The sequence below is a fragment of the Notothenia coriiceps genome, unplaced genomic scaffold, assembly GCF_000735185.1.
Source record: "Notothenia coriiceps isolate Sejong01 unplaced genomic scaffold, NC01 NC01_scaffold00017254, whole genome shotgun sequence".
NCBI classification, from domain to species: Eukaryota; Metazoa; Chordata; class Actinopteri; order Perciformes; family Nototheniidae; genus Notothenia; species Notothenia coriiceps.
The window spans coordinates 1-19,075 of NW_011349955.1; the positions used below are offsets into that span (position 1 = coordinate 1).

At 41.4% G+C, this 19,075-nt stretch overlaps 1 protein-coding gene across 1 annotated transcript in view; it reads left to right on the forward strand.

The window, feature by feature from the left end:
- The first annotated feature begins 2,509 nt into the window (after positions 1–2,509).
- col20a1 (collagen type XX alpha 1 chain) overlaps positions 2,510–19,075 on the forward strand; it is a 41,385-nt gene continuing 24,819 nt past the window's right edge. Inside the window, exons 1-5 of the mRNA XM_010776706.1 lie at positions 2,510–2,614; positions 10,156–10,260; positions 12,895–13,038; positions 17,419–17,598; positions 18,218–18,718. Of these exons, the coding sequence (XP_010775008.1) occupies positions 2,515–2,614; positions 10,156–10,260; positions 12,895–13,038; positions 17,419–17,598; positions 18,218–18,718 (1,030 nt within the window). The 5' untranslated portion in view covers positions 2,510–2,514. The remainder of the gene's footprint in view (positions 2,615–10,155; positions 10,261–12,894; positions 13,039–17,418; positions 17,599–18,217; positions 18,719–19,075) is intronic.

Here is a 19,075-nt window from a genome sequence, read left to right on the forward strand (position 1 = left end):
CTCAACAGTGTACAGTCCAGTGACCACCAACTGGCGGCCCGCGGGCCACATCCGGCCCGCACGATGGGGGTGACTGTGGCGTTGGCGGAGTGGTTACTGCGTTCGCCTCCCACCCATTTTTTTCTTTTACAACGTCTCGTGAGTACGGTGCAGTACCGGAGTCCAACAGAGAGGCAGCAGCTGCGGGTCAGTAGACTGCGTACTGCGAAACCTTCCCTGCCTTGAAGAAGAATTAATCCTTGTTGTGAAGAGTCTGGTTAATGCGCTCCGCACCACAGCAGTAGTCGAGCTGCGACAGAGTCCAACAGAGAGGCAGGAGCTAGGGGTGGGCGGATCGATCCCAAAATATCGATACTTCCGATATTACGTTACGTTTTAAAATATTAATACTAGAGCCAATAGGATCGATACTTTTATACTTTTTTTCCCGTCTCCTCTACTCGTCAATTTCTTCAAAAAACTATGTGCAGACGAACACAAGTATATGCTCTTTTCTTCTCTCTCTACTGCTGTCCTCCTCTCCTCGAGGCTCGCGCACGCGCAGCGCGCTCCCTGCCTGAACGCCGATTATCAAGCTGACTGACAGCAGCCGGCAGGGCAGGACAGCAGCAGCCAGCGACTCGCGAGTGCAACACACACACGCGCATGATGGCTGAGAGAAAGAGGAGCGTTGTGTGGAACAATTTCACAACTGGCAATTAAAACTTAGCGAACTGTGCTAAGAAGACAGTTCGCTACTCTGGCCACTTTGTATTGTTATTTTTCATGTTTGCACTTTAAATTTGCAAAAGTAAAATGTTTATTTGTCTATAAAAACTGTCCTGTCTTTATTCATGAAAATGAATTCAGATTTAGTCTATTTATGATGCTTTCAGCTCAAAAATCATGTCATTCAGCTCCCCCCTGTACATAAGACGCTTTTCATTTAAAAAAGTATCGGTATCGATATCGGTATCGGCGATACTGGCCCTGAAATACTTGGTATCGGATCGAATCCAGATTTTGTGGTATCGCCCGAAGCCGTAGTACTGTAAAAAGCACGACCAATCATTTTAGCCGGCCCGGCTAAAGTAACTGGATGGCCTACCTCAAAAAAGTGGTCCAGTGAACGGAGATGACGTAACTCTCAGTCTATATGGCGCTGGCCTACCTGCCTGTCAGCCTTCCATCTGTGCACAAATTTATATCGTGCCCTCATTGGTCATGTGCGCGTTCGTGTGTGTTGGAGGAGGGGCTCTGTAAGGAAGTGGCAGATTTTTTCCGGCTGTGTATTTTCAAATTCTAGCGCATTCGAGCTGGTTTCTCCAAAATTACCTACCCACCTTTAGTAGTACCAGCATATGGATAATCTATAATGTGACTTGATATGAGATTAAACAGGAAGACAATGTGTTACACATTCAGCTTCTTCATGTCTGCTCATTACGTTGTTGATAAAGCTGTTTGATGAACAAAGTGGACATACAGTATTTGTGTTTCCGCTTTTACATTTCCTTACTTCTCCCTTTTTCGATTTAATACTGAACCCCAATTTAACCAAATCCAGAAGCGTTTTAAAATAAGACTTGTCTAACACTTGTATTGGTCTGTAAACTCCAGTCAAATATCTGAGCTGCCTGATTGTTAATGTAGCTTTGTTCTGTCTGCGTTTTGTTGAACAATGTCCTTATTCAAAAAGAACAAATGTCAGAGTCAGTTGTTTCTAAAGATCATCTGCCTTCTCAACTTCTCTGCAGTTTTCAAGTCTATTTGAAAAAAATGCAGTGTCTTTATTTGTTAGATTCAGGCCTTTATAATGTGCTTGTAAAACCTTTTGATAGATAATGTTGATTGACCTCCATAATGCGAAAGTCCCTTCATATAGTCATGTACATAGATCTATTGTAGCAGGGTGAAATGGCTCTAAACTACTGTTAATATACAAATGAACAATCCCAATATTTCAAATAATCTTCCTTCATGAAAGAATAAGCAACACATTATTTTTGTTTATGTATAGGCTAGCGGTAAAAGGATCCTTCTTTATTTGGAGCCATTTACTAAACATTTTTTGTGTGTTAATTGTTGGCGCTCTCAGCAGAGGCGTGTTTGTTTTACGGCCTCTTAAAGTGCCTCGTAATATTATAGCCTTGTGTGTGTCATTAGCTGTGTGAAGTTTAAGGTCTTTAATGGGGACCCAAGCACCTGTAGTCAGAGTCTGCAATAAAGAGTTCCCATGGGAAAAGGCACCAGATACAAATTCAATAAAAATAAAACAATATTACTAAAATATTGTATCTGCCACCTGGTAGCCTTTAGTGGCATGAAACATTTTTGAAAGCCAGTGAATCATTTCAGTAATGTCAAAATTCAAGGTGATGTTTTTCATTTAATGTTTTACTTTGTATTTTAGCAGTTTATTGCAGATTATTTGACTCGACTCAGTCATTTGAAAACTGTATTTATACCTAATAAATATATGCATGGCTAGGTAAATACTCATTGCATTGTTATTCATGTTTGTAGGCTCCACTCATGTCTCTTCACCTCCATGCTCCATCATCATCTCTCTGGCTCATGCTGTGTTTCCTGCTCAGTGTCTTCCTGCTGCTTTCCCCAGGGGTCTATGGCCAAGGTAAAGTGCTTTCATCACAAATATAACTTCTTATTACTACAAATATTCACATTCACAGCTAGAGAGGATGGTGAAGTCTACCAAAAGATCTGTGTTTTGTTGTTGTATCATTTAGCTAGCAGCAACTGCATTAGGCTAACGTTATCATTGCTAAAATGATAGTCCTGACATGAAAAATAACCTATAATGGCATTTTGGTCTTCTATCTTATAAACAACCATGTACCACTATTTCTTTTTGAGGAAGGACGTAGTCAGACCCGGCGCCAGAACAAATCTAAAGGGAGGGCATATGATGTTCATGGGAGGGCACACAAAACCGTCATGTTCTGCGAGCCTGCGGCACAATATATAACAGCAAGGCCAACAGCATGGCGCAAAGACGCACACTTATCGCAAATACATACACAAATAAAGGGCAACATAGAAACCACTTTTGAAACATTGTGTGCATGGCAGCACAAACACTGGTAAATCACCAGCAAGGCAAACTGGTGAAGGGTGGCAGCTTCTTCATCGTTGCACTCGGAAAGAAATAGTAGAGACGGAGACGATGAACTGTTTAGCCCACCTTGGGCATGGTTTATTTCTATGCACTGCACTCGGACATGTGGAGTGAATTGTGGTCACCTCTGCGAGGGAGTTGGTTGACAGCTAAAAAAGCTATAATATTAACGACAGCTGACACGTAATAACGGTTCCGTGCCAGCTGATCTGCACCAAAGTACTCATTTCCTTATTTGTTTCCTGGCGTATCTGTCTCTCTCTCCACAAACTCTCACATGAAATGTGTTCTTTTGATGCGGCATGCCTTAGCAGTCCTTTATCAGTCTGTAATGCGTGTTTCCAGTCGCAAAAACCTTTGACAGTAAAAGCCGCATCAGATGAAGACGTATTTACTTTAAACTGTCTACAGGGGAAGCAAAAGGCTGCGTCTGCTTTTAACGAATATTCAAGCCATGGTCTGTTGTTGTACCATGCAGTGGCAAAAGGGTACTTCTTTCCTGAAAACAATCTCCCTGGATAACGATCCAGTTTCACCTGGTTGGGTTTATTAACCCCAAGATCATCTGGGGCTGTTGGTCTTTAAGCGGTTGCTGGCCCAATAGTACCTGTTGATGTGCTGCAAGGTAGCGTCTGTAGTGGAGGCACCGGCACGGAGGAGGAGGAGGATGCTGGCGGGTGTGGTACAGGGTGTGGCAACGTAGGTGGTGATGGTAGGGGCACAAGGAGCTGTGCCCCGGAGGACAGCGTTGGTTTTTATAAATAATAAAAATCGTGTTTATTGGGGGAGGGCAGGAATGTCAAATGGGAGGGCCTGGCCGGGCATGACTCTCTGTGATAAGTTTCTTAAAGTATCTGCACTTAGGCTAGCCCACACTAATGCTACCCCAGATCCTGCTCCTTTTCTATGCCCTGCTGTCCTCGACCACTTTAAACCTGTATCCCTCTCTTCTCTCTCGGATGTATAGCACCTGCGGCCGACAAACTGCACCTTAGACAGCATTCCCTCACGCCTTCTCAGAGATGTTTTCAAATCAGTTGAAGCAAGTATTTTATTACTAATAAACACCTCTCTTAGCTCAGGATGTGTCCCAGCCATGGGCGTATGAAGCATCCTGAATGTGGGGGGGACATTTTTAACGGGGGGTTTGGGGATCCCCCCCCACGAAAAAAAAAATTGATTTCCTGTATTCTGGTGCATTTTAACAGGTGGTTAGATACTAGCATGAGGGAAATTATGGGTACATTTTGTAATTTCATCCAGTAGTAAAGAAAGGAAACATATTTGATTATTAATTCAGAGCCGTCTTTGAACTAATAAAAAGCAGTTTAAATGCCCTTTTTTTGTACATTTATACATTGTGTGTGCATTGAGAGATATTGTTGTGGAGAGTCATTTATATATAAATTGCAAAATACAAAATACATTTGTGAATCCTTCTGTGAGCATTTATTAATATTGAGACTGATCTGACTCCATACAGATGTTAAGTTCACCTAGGAATGGTATCATTGATTTAAATGTTCAAATAAATGTTGCCCTTCTGTCTATATTGGTCATATGATGCCCCTTGACTGAAATGTTTCCTGTTCAATATCCCCACTGATTTCCTTAAAATTCTGGGATGAGAGTCCACATCACAATTTACTCTAAACTGTCATTTCCCTTTCATCACTCACCTCAGCAATGGACCTCTCTCCACTGTCCCTGTGTTCTGTCTCTGACTCACTCTCAAGCGCCTAGATGTCAAGAGAGGTGGTGAAGTGATAATTATTCATTGAGCAGTATACTCTTTCACATTGAATCATAACAAGTCATACTGAATGTAAATACAACTGACTCTAAAGTAAGTCCCAGTCTGTGACATTGGACATTTTGAAGACTCAAAGTCCCAAGCAGTAGGTAGAATGTTAGCTAGTCTATGTAATGTGCACAGAACATAAATAGTTAACTGAATACTAGGATGGTGGAATGAGCTCCCCATTGAAATCAGGACAGCAGAAAGCTTACACATCTTCCGACGCAGACTGAAAACTAATCTTTTCGATCAGTTTCGAGCGATAAGGAATTATTACAAAGCACTTATATACGAATAAAGGACTGGTGTATCTAAAAGCCAGTTTGAAGTAGCAGTTGAAATGGTTTTAGCTCTACTGAAACCTGGAGTAGCCGTTATATCGATTCCTGTTTTCTTCAAGTTTGATATTTTGTTGGTGCGAGACGCACCTTATTGTCAAGCCGCTTTGGAATAAAAGCGTCCAAGCTAAAATGCAATGGTAATGTAATGTAAATTGGGGATGGAAATGGCTAATAACGCACTCAGTAAAAAAGCAATAAACACCACAAAAAGCTTCTGAATGAGGTAAGAAGTATAATTAAAACATAATGGGCACATTACGCATTTTTGAGAGAGATCAGCCAAGAGTTTAAAGAAAGCTCCAGAAAATAATCTCTTAATCGAACCTGAGGCTCCAAAGTAAACACACTGACTGCGCTCTCTTACATGGAGCATGCATGGTGTTTACCATGAGGCCACAGAGAGTAAACTGGCATTTTCGATGCTTTTCTGCATCTAAACTTATTCAGTATTTGTATCCTCTCTTTCATGACATACAAGACGCGAAACTGCAAGAGTGAGAGCGCTTTTAGGCCACCCGGCCATCACGTTAAGCTGATTAACTGCCCTACCAGCCTGAAGAGCTTACTTTGCCTCTTTCTTTGAAAAAAATGTTCGTTATGTCCATCGTTGCCCTGGGGGACGAAACATACTCATACACCAAGAGATCCGGTCAGCTTTGATTTTTGGGCCTGTATTAACCAATGTCCTGAACAGGGCCCGCGTATCCACCATTGAGCCCGTCACCAGAGGTCCGGACCCGAGCTGTGTATATACAAAACGGAGATGGAATTGCAGCTAAAACGGGGGTATTTTGTAGAACTTCCATTTACTGCCGATGGGGTGCGCTGGCATAACTAACGTAGCCTCCGATTAAAGGCAACAGAAGAAGTACGACATGTATCCGTCTAGAGAGGCGAAGTCCCTCCGCCTTTGCCGGGAGCCTCATGGGCAACACACTCTCACTCCATAAGATCGTCCACAGCAGAGGCACGTTTGGTCAGGGTCCCGGTGGCGTGGCAGTTGTGACGCTCCCTAGGCCCTCCCCTTCAGCTTCATAAGGGACCGCAAAATAGCCTTTCAACCTGATTGCACGATGGTAATTCCTATCTGCCTGCGGGATTTGAACGCCCTGCATCCGGAAGCAAGATTTGTTTGATGTCGGCTGCCCTTAAAGGTAATGTGAGCGTGCGCATTCGCGCATTTCGGATTAAGCGGAAGATTGTAGGCACCGCGGAAGTGAAGTATTCCCCTTACTGTCTATTGATGCTTAATTAGCACAACATTCGATTGGTTTAAATTGTGTGCAATGCTTTTGTATTTTTCCTTCGAGTTCCCGGCAGAAACAAATATTTTTTCCGGAGTAAACAGATGCGGCAGAGAGATCACTACCCGACCCAGAAATGCCGCCGCAGCTATCCGTTTAGGACTACACCATCTGGCCGTCCTGTTTGCAAACCCCATTCATGCCTCGCAGATGGCCTGGCCGTCTATGATCCACGTGATCCTTCCATTTCTGCGCCTGCAGAAAAAAAAAAAAAAACATGGGCGCCGAACTGGTCGTTTTATTCTCGTGGACAAATGCCTATTTTCATCCAAGTGTAGTTTTGGCGCATTAAAATGCGTTTTGATGTCATTTGATGCGAGAAAATATGGTTGTTATTTCAGATTATGTTGCAGTGGAATGTAGCATGATCTTTAGTTTGGCCTAGTTATGTCAAAGATTGACTTTCAGGAAATTCTGCGTCCATAAAACGTTTTCATTGTTACCAAGCGGTGGTTGGCTAGGATCGCTGCTATCGATATTATTTTCATGTTATCCGTTGTGTAACTGTTAATGGTGTTATCTTTAATTGTTACCCCCTTTCCCCTACGATGTATATGTTGGTCCACAGCGAAAACATATTAGTTTCAACAAAAATCCGCATCTGAAAGATACGTTGATTCGCTTCGCGGCCTGTGTAAAAAATTTCCGTCTCAGCATCTCACATCACCATTCTCGGGCCAATTCAAACAAAATACCGGAAACAGACCGCGGAACATTTACAAAAAGAAATAAAATAATACTTTATTACGGGCCGAGTGTCGCTTGCCTTCTTCTCTTTGAAAGTCATGCACATAGCGGCATTGTAATACACGGTTTCGGACTGCATTAAATATTGAAGCAATATCTGCCGTAGTTCTCTATTTATAGAGCCCTGATGAGAAGACTTCTACGACAACATGAGGAACTACCAACATGAAACAACTGAACATCGGACGGTGGAATCCATAAATATACTCAGGGACAATTAACCAACATCCTTACCATTTATTTTCAACACACACGTCTCTTTGCCAGAGGATCCAACACTAATTCGGCCCTGACTTTTATATTTGACCGCAATTGGTAGTTATAGGCTGTATTTACCACGCCATAAAGTACTGCAGCCAGCTGATAGAAAGGGAGCACCTTGGTGGTTCAAAGCATGGTTATTGAATTTCCATTATTTGTATTATTAGATCAGGTTGAAATAGGCCCATCCCTAAAATAAAGTTATATTCATTCTCGTTATTCTCTAAATAGTGCTAATAAAGAGCTGTATACTACGAGACGCTATTTTGCACATCCCTTTCAAGATTTCCAAGATTTTCCAAAGGTTTATTGACATATATACACAGACGGTGTAGTTAAATGCATGAAATGAAAACTTGGGTCGCCAGGTTCTCAAAAATAGTGGCATTACAAGACATTTATCAAATATGTTGTGGCAATACGCTCCAGGCGATGTTAACTATGTTGAAGGCATTATTTTAAGACTGATATTTACTATGTATTATACTAATAGGAATGGTATATGACGAATATCTTGATCTCGCGGCCTTCGTCACGGGTATGAACAATCAGTAAATAAAGAACACAGAATTATGTAAATTATAAAACCAACAGAATTTGTGTGATTATACTAAATGATTGTACAATAACAACACGCCACTGCATAATTACAACTAGTTACACAGTGNCTAGTAAGACACACAGCGATGTTGATGGAGGAGGATGCTGGCGGGTGTGGTACAGGGTGTGTGGCAACGCAGGTGGTGATGGTAGGTGCACAAGGAGCTGTGCCTCGGAGGACAGCGTTGGTTTTTATAAATAATAAAAATCGTGTTTATTGGGGGAGGGCAGGAATGTCAAATGGGAGGGCCGGGCATGGACGTAGCCCACAGCTTTTTTTTGTAAAGATAAAGACTACTTGAGATGCTAGCTAGTTAGTTATTTGCACATGTTTTAACAACTCAGTTTAGCATACACAATGTCTTACAATCTCACACACTTATTGTAAGATGTTGTGAAATTGCATAGTTTAGGGAAAAACTTAATTTTTTTTTGACAAAAATTGCTAGCTTGTTAGCTAACTGTATCCTCTTACCATTAATGTAAGCATAAATGATGTCATAACATCTTACATAAAACAATCATTTTATGTATATTATTACAATAATCCACATTTGATATGTCATATTCTTCACCTTAATAGTTTATATATGATGATTACTATTATGTTGCATCACGCCATAACGCAGGTTTTTACCTGCATTTTTAATTACGGCAACTACGTTTTCATTAGACTCTAAGAAAACAAGGATACTGTGAGCTCATGTCCGTCACATTCTCATGACCACAATATCTAAGGAACGGAATTAAGAGGTCAAAGGTCATAAAACGCTTGTTTGGGTATAACTCAATGATACGTCTGCTAAACATGAAAAGTGAACAGAAATGTATAACAGGATAAAAAGTGCAATTGGATAAATTGATAAAGAGAAATGTATGAAAACTGCAACTTGAATGGTTGGCATTCATTAATCAGGCTATAATTAAAATAAAGTTTCTACTGCTGGTTTATAAGAACAGTATATCACAGTGTGGTGCTTTTCAATCATTATGACATGTTTTTAAGAATGTTCTATTTATTCATGGTTACTACATTTCATTAAAAGGAGCAATTGGCCTCAAACGTCAAATTATTTCAATGCTGAACTAAAGAATGATGGCTGCAACCAGCTACTCGTACCCCACCCATCAGGAATTACAACACTGCTACTCTACTTGCCTGCATATCTGCCCGCCTGTGTGGAGAAGTTGTTGTTGTAAGTGGGTCTGTTAGACCTTGACCCCAGTCAGTAAAACTCCCACCAGACCCTTTCTGATCTTCTGCCAGGCTCCCAAGAAGATGAGGATCCTCTAGAGGCCCCTGGCTCAAATACACACACACACACACACACACACACACACACACACACACACACACACACACACACACACACACACACACACACACACACACACACACACACACACACACACACATGCTATTCAGAAAAGAATGTGTTGAGTGTTGAGGGTCATACGTCCACAGAAGCGATGAAGACACAGTTCTGTGATTCATGCTGTTCAAGTCTACACTCCTCTTGTCTTCTTTGCTTCCGTTTCCCCGTCCCCCCTCATGTTCTTGTCCATCTATTGCCCTGCCACATAGTACATAGAAAAGCCTGACACACTGTAACTCTGTGCTGTGCCTCTGACATGACCGTTGACCCTCCAGTCTCCAACCAGCGTCCTGTTCCTGTTTCTACAGCAGACGGGAGGACAGGGCATGCTTTGATGGATGAGAGGCCAGCTGGAGAGAGGGATGGATGGAGGGCGGGAGGATAGAAACATGAAAGACGCTGCTTGTTAGGAAGCCCCTGCTGGAAATTATGTAGATGAAGTCGAAACAAGACACAGATTTGATTTAGGGAGAAGGAAGCGAGAGGGGTTAGGCCGTCTTAGAACGGAAGCTTCGCAGCTTGTTTCTTTGATCTTTGAAAAATCTGCAACTGTCGCTTCCTCTTTTTTTTCATTTTGTTGTTGTCTCCCTTTGTCTCTTGGACTTTAAAGGTCGTCTTAAGCTGACGGTCCTGTCTGAGGACAGACTGCAGATGAAATGGAAGGAGGCCGACGGACCTGTTCAGGGCTACAAAGTCAGAGTGAAACCCATCTCAGGTAAGACTTCCTCGGCTCTTAAAAAAATACATATTTGTCTCATGTCCTTTAATTCCACTTACGGGAAAGGGATGCATGCTTCCATTTTTGGGGGAAGACCCTTCCTATGTCAGCCTCACTATGACACTGGGTACAAAGTGAAAAAATAACTCTTCATACTTATACCTGCAAAAATAAAGCACTCTGAATTTTAAATAACCAGCATTATCAATTTACTTTATATAACACGCATTCTCGAGTGTGCAGAGGTGCCCATGAGGAGGTCATGTGAAATGGTTTTAAGAGAAGTCAGGAAGTCTCTAGGAATGATCAAACAAACATAGCACTTTTACCCAGGTGACAAGTGTTTGTGTCCCGTGTGAAAACCATAATCCATTTTTTAAATGTTATTCCAAAAGAAGAAATCGTACAAATAGTTTGAAGAAACATGTGTTGATGAACTTGACAGGCCCTCACAGAGCTCTGACCTTAACCCCATCCAACACCTCCAAGATTAACTTGAATGTCAAGTTTTGGCCAGGCTTTATCACACAACATCAGTGGGCAACCTCACCAATGGTCCTGTGGCTGAATGTGAATGGAAGGGACTGAGGTAATTGATCAAAACAAATATTTTTGTTGATTGTTGGCCTCAGTATAGACTACTTTCAACCAAATAGCCTGATAGCTTTAAAACTATTTTGATTTTCATGATTGAAACACTTGGTCCTGTCATGATACAATATTCAGACTGCAAGTGTTAGTTGTACATTTTCTGGAAAAACAACTAGAATACATAAGAAACAAACACTAACAAAGCATGCATTGGTTGTAAAGGGAGTAGTGAATGAGGAAGTGATTTCACACAGCCTTTGATTCTCCTGCTTTGGAATCCCGCTTGCCATCAGAAGCATCTGCCTCTGGCTCTGCTTATACAAAGGAAAGATAAGAAAGGGCTAAAGGCAGCATTACAACATCAGATAACATACTTTGTTTGTTGTTTAGCTTCAAAAAGCAAAATAACCCTTCACCTTCCGGTAAAAAAAAGGGTTTCAACTTCTGGGAAATCTGTTTGGTTAAAATACACTTTATTCTTTCATGTGAAATACCAAGAGATGTCATTAATGTATTTACAGAATCCAAAAAGGTATTAGCAGGAAAAGCCAATAATCTGATCCTACACTTTGTGAACCAGCACAGTCCCTTGATTTCCTCTTCTCTTGTGTGCACATGTCATGTGGTGTGAAAGCCTTTGCTCTCCCTGTAGTCCAGACTGCTGTGAATTGTTCAGCTCTGTTGCTTCCCAGGTGATGGTTTGGATAAGAAGGCAGCTCCTATCCTCACCTCCACCTTCACATCTGTGATTCTTAACTTCATCTTTAACATTGATTTCTCTCTGTCACCCTCTTATCTGCCATTCCTCTCTGTGCAGCTGAGTCCAGGCATGTCTCAAAGAAGGAAAGGACACAGGGGGGGGGGGGCTTAGAGAAATAATTCAGTCAACGGGAGACTTAAGGTGTTGGGTCTGGGAGAGGGGGGCAGTACGAGGATGAAAAGGTGGTGTAGATGTGATACACAACAATACTGGTTTTGAAAAAGTCTTGAAGTGTAATTAAACTATTACATTTCACTTGTTGAAACCTGCAGGACCTGCCCCAGACATCCAGGGCCAGTAGACCGTGGCCTTCAGTACTTTATTACTTATCACCTGATATTGTTTTAAAAGAAGATGTTGTGTTCAAATATGTTGAAACATTTAGTCTAAAGTGTGACAAATAATATAAGAGCAAGTAGACAACTGAAGCAATTATTGTAATTATTGTATCATAAAAACATTTGGAAATGCAGGGAACATAATAACAAACATAAATAAGAAGAGGTTAAAGGATACACTTTTAAGGTCATATCAAAAATAAACTTGCAGGACTTTAATAAAGTGGTTAAACATCTTTCTAACCCACTAACAATAAGAATGGGGACTAGCCAGGTGTGCTGCTTTATTCCTCTACCTACGCTGACTCAGATCAAATCCTTACATTTGCTGATGATTCAGTGTTTTGGTAATTAACAAATGATGAATCAGCATACAGGAGGAAGTTGTCTGATCTTGTAAGACGTTGCAGCAATGATAGCCTTTAGCTTTGTTTTGGAAAAAGAATATCATAGACTTCAGAAGAGGGAAATATGGGAAACTACCACTATAAATGGTCTGGTAACCAATAGCAAATATGAAAGCATTTACATTTCCTTGATCCTAAATGAGAAAGCTATCTTTGTAAAACCTTAAAGATGGCTCATCGGAGATTATATTAACAATAAGTCTGGCTTCCTAAAAATACTTGGGACATTTTGTAAGAGATTACATTCCTGAGGCTATTGGACTCTTGAATGTAAAACCTTCAGCCCTTATGTTGTGATTTTGATATTTTTACATTATTCGTGTCTTTATTGTAAACCTCTGACACTTTAAGAGTTTTCTGTGTATCTTTTATATTTATGAAATTCTATGTATTTCCATCTGTTTTATGTGTTTAACGCTGCATGCTTCGTTGATTGTTGTCTTGTCTATTCTGCAATGAGTAGGCAAGTTCTCACTTTCCCTTTAGACTTAATGCCATACAGTCATTTCTCAACTCTGTCTCTCGCCTCTTACAGAGGTGCCACAGCCGGAGCTGATGCTGACCACCACACGGGGCCGGGCCACGGTGGCAGGACTGGACTCCAGTCAGGAATACGCCCTCCAAGTCCTCGTGCTCAATGGGACGACAGAGAGGCTTCTCGCAAAGCGCAGATTCACTAGTAAGACACACAGCGATGTTGATGAGAGTAGTTTGTTGAATAGGGTGGATGGAGGGAGGTTTATGAACACAAAAGCAGTTCTTGAATTGGGCCTGTACTCACCGGTACGCAGTACCGGGACTTCTAATTTTTAACCATCTGGTACCGTTACTTCTTACTGAGTACCGGCACGGTGCCGGTACGGCGGTACTCAGTAGGCCTACTCAGTAGATGCGTCATGAGGTGCCGCCGCCGCTTTGCCCGCCTCGCCCCCGGAGCAGCAGTCTTCGTCGCACCAAACACCGCCAACCCTCGGCCAGAGGACCTCGGCAAAACAGAGGCTGCCCAGGTATATTTAAACAAGTTCCCAACTCGCCTGTACAGTGGGGTAAGGCGCTCATTTAGCAGCTCATGGTTTAAAAACAGAGATTGGCTGGAATTTCCTGTAAAAAAGATGCCATCTTCTGCTATGCATGTAGACATTTCAGTTCAAATATATCTAACTCAGATGCCTTCACCACAATTGTACCAGAGTACCAAACGCTGTCTCCTGGTACTCATCTGAGTAACTCACTAAAAAAGAAATAGCTAGGCCTACTATATGACATTAAAACAAGAATACAGTTTAAAAGGGGAGTGATTTGTAAAATATCCATAAAGAAAAAGAAAATCTGATTACAGTTCTGTTTCAAATGGGTGTTGAGAGATGTATCCGTTGCTCTCAAAGTGCACCAGATTGATGCTTTTAGCTTCAATATTTAAAAAGAAAATCTTGTGTTAGATCCACTCCCCACTTATAAAAATAGCACTTTACCACTGCACCCCCTTTAATCTCAGATGCACCCTGAGTCATTTTGTTTAAGTACAGTGAGCCTTTCTAAAATATACAGTAAAGAGACAAACCCACCAGCATTATAGGATATACTATGACTTTGAGCCAAATTCTTGTTTTTGGGCTGTATAAATAAATTGACTTGAAACAGTTGCTGATTTAGAGTACTGGCACCTTTTTTATTCCAATTCAAGCACTGCACAAAAGGAACAAAGACCTGAGACAGTGTGGGTAAATGGCACTAGGATATCGCAGTACACCTTTCAACCACAGCACAGTGAGAGGCTCATCTGAGCTAGCTAACATTACAGCAATCTTGTTATTTACATCTCTCTCCATGCAGAGTTGCACACTTCCTTCTGGACGGTGATACATGATCATCTAGGCCGGTTTCTTTACTTGAAATATGTCCAACCTGCCGCACCTCACCAAAATAATTTAGATTGCTAAACAGCACTACGGGTAAAAGAAAAATAGGTGTGGGTTTTGGGGTAAACTGTCCCTTAAAGCGGTGTTAACTTTGCCGTTAAAAAGTCCATTATGGATATGCATGTTATGCACTATCACTTCTCTATGTACAAGTGGTTTTAAAATACAGTACAGTTTGGTGCTAGTAGCTTAGCCTTTTTACTTCAGATATCGGCGCAACACAATACATAGACATCTTGACATAACGTGAACACTGTAACCATTTCACTTTCGGTCAAAAGTACATTGACTTTGTAAATGTTGTAAACCAAAATTCTGTCCACATCTTACACAAACGTCTTTTTAAAATGGGATGTAAAAATCCACAGGCCTGATCCAATTTACAGTGTTAACAGGAGATGAAAGGGAATGGTGTTGACTTGGCTAGTGCTGTGAGATAACATTGGCAAGACAGCAAAGTCATACTAAAGGAAATGGTATTGACATTTCTTACATTCTTACACTTTATTGGAGTTTGCAGCGTTTTCTTCAAGGCCCCACCCCATGAGACACACACACACACACACACACACACACACACACACACACACACACACACACACACACACACACACACACACACACACACACACACACAGTGTAAAAATACTACTCTAGCTGGATCCCAGGCTGAAAGTGGGTACTGTTTGAAGTTGCTGTGTGTACTTACTTAAGTGCAGTCTGTTCCTGGGTTTTAAAATCCTCTTGGCCCAACAAAGGTATCCATAGCAGCAAAGTTGCCCTGGACAATAATGTGTGACTTTGTTTTTGACAATCATCATCAGAAGGGACTGGGAGAGGATGGAGACATATTGATAAAGCATCACCTTTATTTGACGGATTAGGATCTGCGTAGGAATTTGCATGAACTTGTGCACTTATTGTCCCTCAGGTTATTTAGACATCCCTGTCTCTGCCTTTAACACAGTTATTTCCTGCAGCAGTGACAATAAAACTCATCACAGCTCTCTGTCAGCTGATGGCCCTGATTTGTAAAACCCTTTTGACATTTTATTGTCAGACTCCCCTTGGCATTATATTCTAGCCTCTGATATTTGGATCCAGTCCGTGGTTGCTTTGAGTGATAGTAGGTTACTGTGTCGAGTGGAGCGTGTCCAGGCAAGTCTTGGAACATGTTAACTTGAACATTTGTAACACCGCCTGTCTCTCTGGAATGATGGCAGTCTGGGAATTCCTTCCTGATGCGTCGCGTTTCCCATTGGATTTAACCCCCTCCGGGCAAGTTTCCTTCCTTGAGAAATGTCCCCCTCAATTTGCTGTTGTTGACCTTGTCTCTTGACTCAAGGCACAGATCTGCCTACCCGACCTGGTGATGCATTTGAGCCAGAGGAGCGATAACATAACCAACAGCAAACATGTTTTGTCTTTTTTTTTACATCTCTGATCCTTAATGTGACAGAAACAGAACTTATTTACTCTATATCCTTTGTCAATTTTTTTGATCATTTTAGAAACAAAACATACAAAAATAATAATAATAATAATATATATATGTTCTTTTTTTTTTTTCTCACTCATAATAATAATTATAACAAAGTACAAAAAGAAAATAATAAAAAATAATAATAATAATTCTCTGGCAGTTTTTATGATCAAGTGCTGCTGTCACAATGTTGTGTTACTTTGTGACCAATGCAGACACACATGAGGATGTTTCATTAACAGTGATATACCAAGATAAAATACAATAATTTCCACATAGTAGAGGTTCTCTTTAAATCCTGCATTCAGAATGTATTATTAGCATTAGCCCAACCACTTCACCACTACCTCAAAAGAAAGTACTCATTAAACAACAGTCATACATAGAGTCAAACAATTACATTTTTTATTGTTGTATTTATTTGTAAGCAACACTTTGATTTTAAAGCTGTTAAATGTGTGCCTTTAAATACTTTACATACTGCTGGCAACCTTGTGAATTTTCCTCTGGAAAATGGATACATGAGAAGAATCACACATAATAAGTAAGTATTGTATTATTAATTTGATCTGCAACTATGAACTGAAATTGTCAATAGTGAGGTAAAAAAAATATACTCCCTGGCGTAACCTCTAAAAGTATTACAACTAGTAACAAATGTTGGATGGATTGTCATTAAATGTGACATGCATGTACGTTTCCCCTCAGAAGGGTTACAACTTCGGATGTTCACATAACCTTTCACAGAAGCCATTCTCAAAATCTGTGTTTTGTCTAAGACTTCGGTTTAAGGGTAAATACTTGCAAAATGAATTAAATTCTCATCATCCTTATCTGGCCTTTGTATTTTCGTTGCAATTGTTTGGATGCTAACACACAGCTAAGATGGTAAACATAGTAAATATTATAGCTGCTATCAACATGTGTTAGCGTTGTCAATGCGAGCATGGTAGCATTTAGCTCAAAGCTTGTCTCTGCCTATGTCGGCCTCTCAATGCCGATAGTGGGACTGTGAACTCTGTACTTAATGTTTTATTTGGCCGTGATTGGGGCATTTAGCCTGATCTGGACTGATATCAGTGAGACATTTAAAATGTGTGCACTCACTCTAGGTATCCTTGTGTGATGCTGGTGAGAACAGTTTAATTAAAAACGTTCATGAGGTAGTTCTAAAGGGGACCTATCATGCAAAATGCACTTTTTGATGACTTTTATACATAAATATGTGTCCCCGGTTTGTCAGGGAACTCACACAGTGTCAGAAAATAAAACCCTCTCTCTTTTCCTCCATACCCAAATCTCTAAAAACGGGGGGACAACGGAGCTGATCCAGATTTGCTGCCGATATGACATCATATCGGAAATGTGGGCTGTTTTACATTTCTGGGTGCATTGAACCTTTAAGACCTATATCCTTTGTTATTAAGATGTAGCGGAATTGTTTTGATAAATAATTATCAGATGGCAAATGTATCCCGTCAGTGAAACGGGTTATAACTTAGCTGGATATTGGTATATCATTTTAATGTAGTTTGTTTGATAATATTTGACTCTGAAAGGTTTCAGGTTGCCTGCCCTGCTGACAAGTGTTACAGACTGTTACATAAAATGAATAAAGATTACTCTTAACTGATTTTCTGCTATTCCTCTCTTCCAGTGGAGGGTCTGCGGGATGAGGAAATGATCCGCAGTGGTAGTCGAGAGCAGAAGAAGAAGATGTTGCCAGGCGGATCGGGGTCTGGAGACCTGGACGATGTGACGGAGGCTCTTATTGGACGGCCAACAGTTCTGTATCCGGACCCCACCAACAACCCCGCTGCTGCTGCTCCGACTACAGGTAGTGCATGTTAGTAGATAATAACACTACTTGCCACACATCTCTGTAAAATTACAGTATGGTTTGGCCTATTTAAAGCTAATGCACTTGCAATATTCCTTCCATTGTGGATTCTTACTCACTATAATTGCACTTGTTGAAAGATAAAAGCATCAGCGCAATGGAAGGTGATGTAATGTAATGCACAACTAACCCCGTACATGGTAATGTCCTCAGGGCTTGAGTGTGAAAGGAATTATGATTAAATAGCAACATGGGATAGTGGAATGGATCTATCATCTAACGCAGACCTGGGCACTGTACGGCCCCCGGGCCACATACGGCCCTTTGGTTGACTCTGACCGACCCGTGTAAGGTTAATTGGAAATTACAAAATAAACATATTTTCTAATTTTACCTCATGCATGGACTAAAGCTGCAATGCTTTTATTTTGAAGTTGTTTTTTATTCACGTACATAATGACGCAATACGTCAAATCAAGACGTGCGCGTTATTGGATAATTGTCACAAGACGACTTTAGCGCTCAAAAATGTCAGCTGATGCTAAAAAAAGAAAGGTAGATGCCGAATGTAGGGGTTTCAACAAAAATTGGACTGCTAAGTATTTATTTACTGAAGTCGGAGGTAAAGCCGTGTGTTTAGTTTGCGGGGAGCAGATCGCCGTGTTCAAGGACTACAATTTGAGTCGGCATTACGAGACGAAACACGCGGAGAAATACAAAAACTTGACTGATGCTGAAAGGGCGCGCACATCGAACGCTTTGCTAGCTAAGCTGCAAAAGCAGCAAGGCTTTTTTACCAAGCTTCACACATCCAAGGATGCAGCAACCAAGACCAGCTTCGTGATATCCCACAAAATAGCTAAACACAGTAAGCCATTCTCAGAGGGGGAGTTTGTCAAAGAGTGCTTAGTGGACTCTGCAGCACTAATATGCCCTGAAAAAAAAGAAGCCTTTGAGGCAAAGTCCCGCTGCCAGGCGAACCGTGACGAGAACGGATCTCGAGACACTTGCCGGGATGCTGGAGCTGCAGCTTCAGACTGCAACATGGAAGTGGGCAAGTTTCTGAACTTTATCGGTGCTATCCTCCTTGGCTTTGGGCAACGAGATCGCTGTCGATGTCGGACGTGGACGCCTCGAACGACGACAGCGTGAAATCGGCCGCTACTTTGTCCGCGTGGGATAACGCCGGACTTCAAGATTTACGCGGAGGAGCTGGCAGCCAATGGCGGGCGATGAAAGGGAGCCGACGACAGGGAGCGAATCTGTTCACGGAGGTAAAATGCGTGCATCCGGACACGCGGACTGGAATGGGAGCAACCGACTGGCAGTGTCACAACAGACGGTTGTCCCAAATCGTAGCTAGTAAAATGTTGGACTTTTGAAAACCATATGGCAGCGAGCATACAAGAGACTGAAATCGACCGCAGACAGAAATTGTATTTGGCATGGCGCATTATACACCGCGAACTGGTTG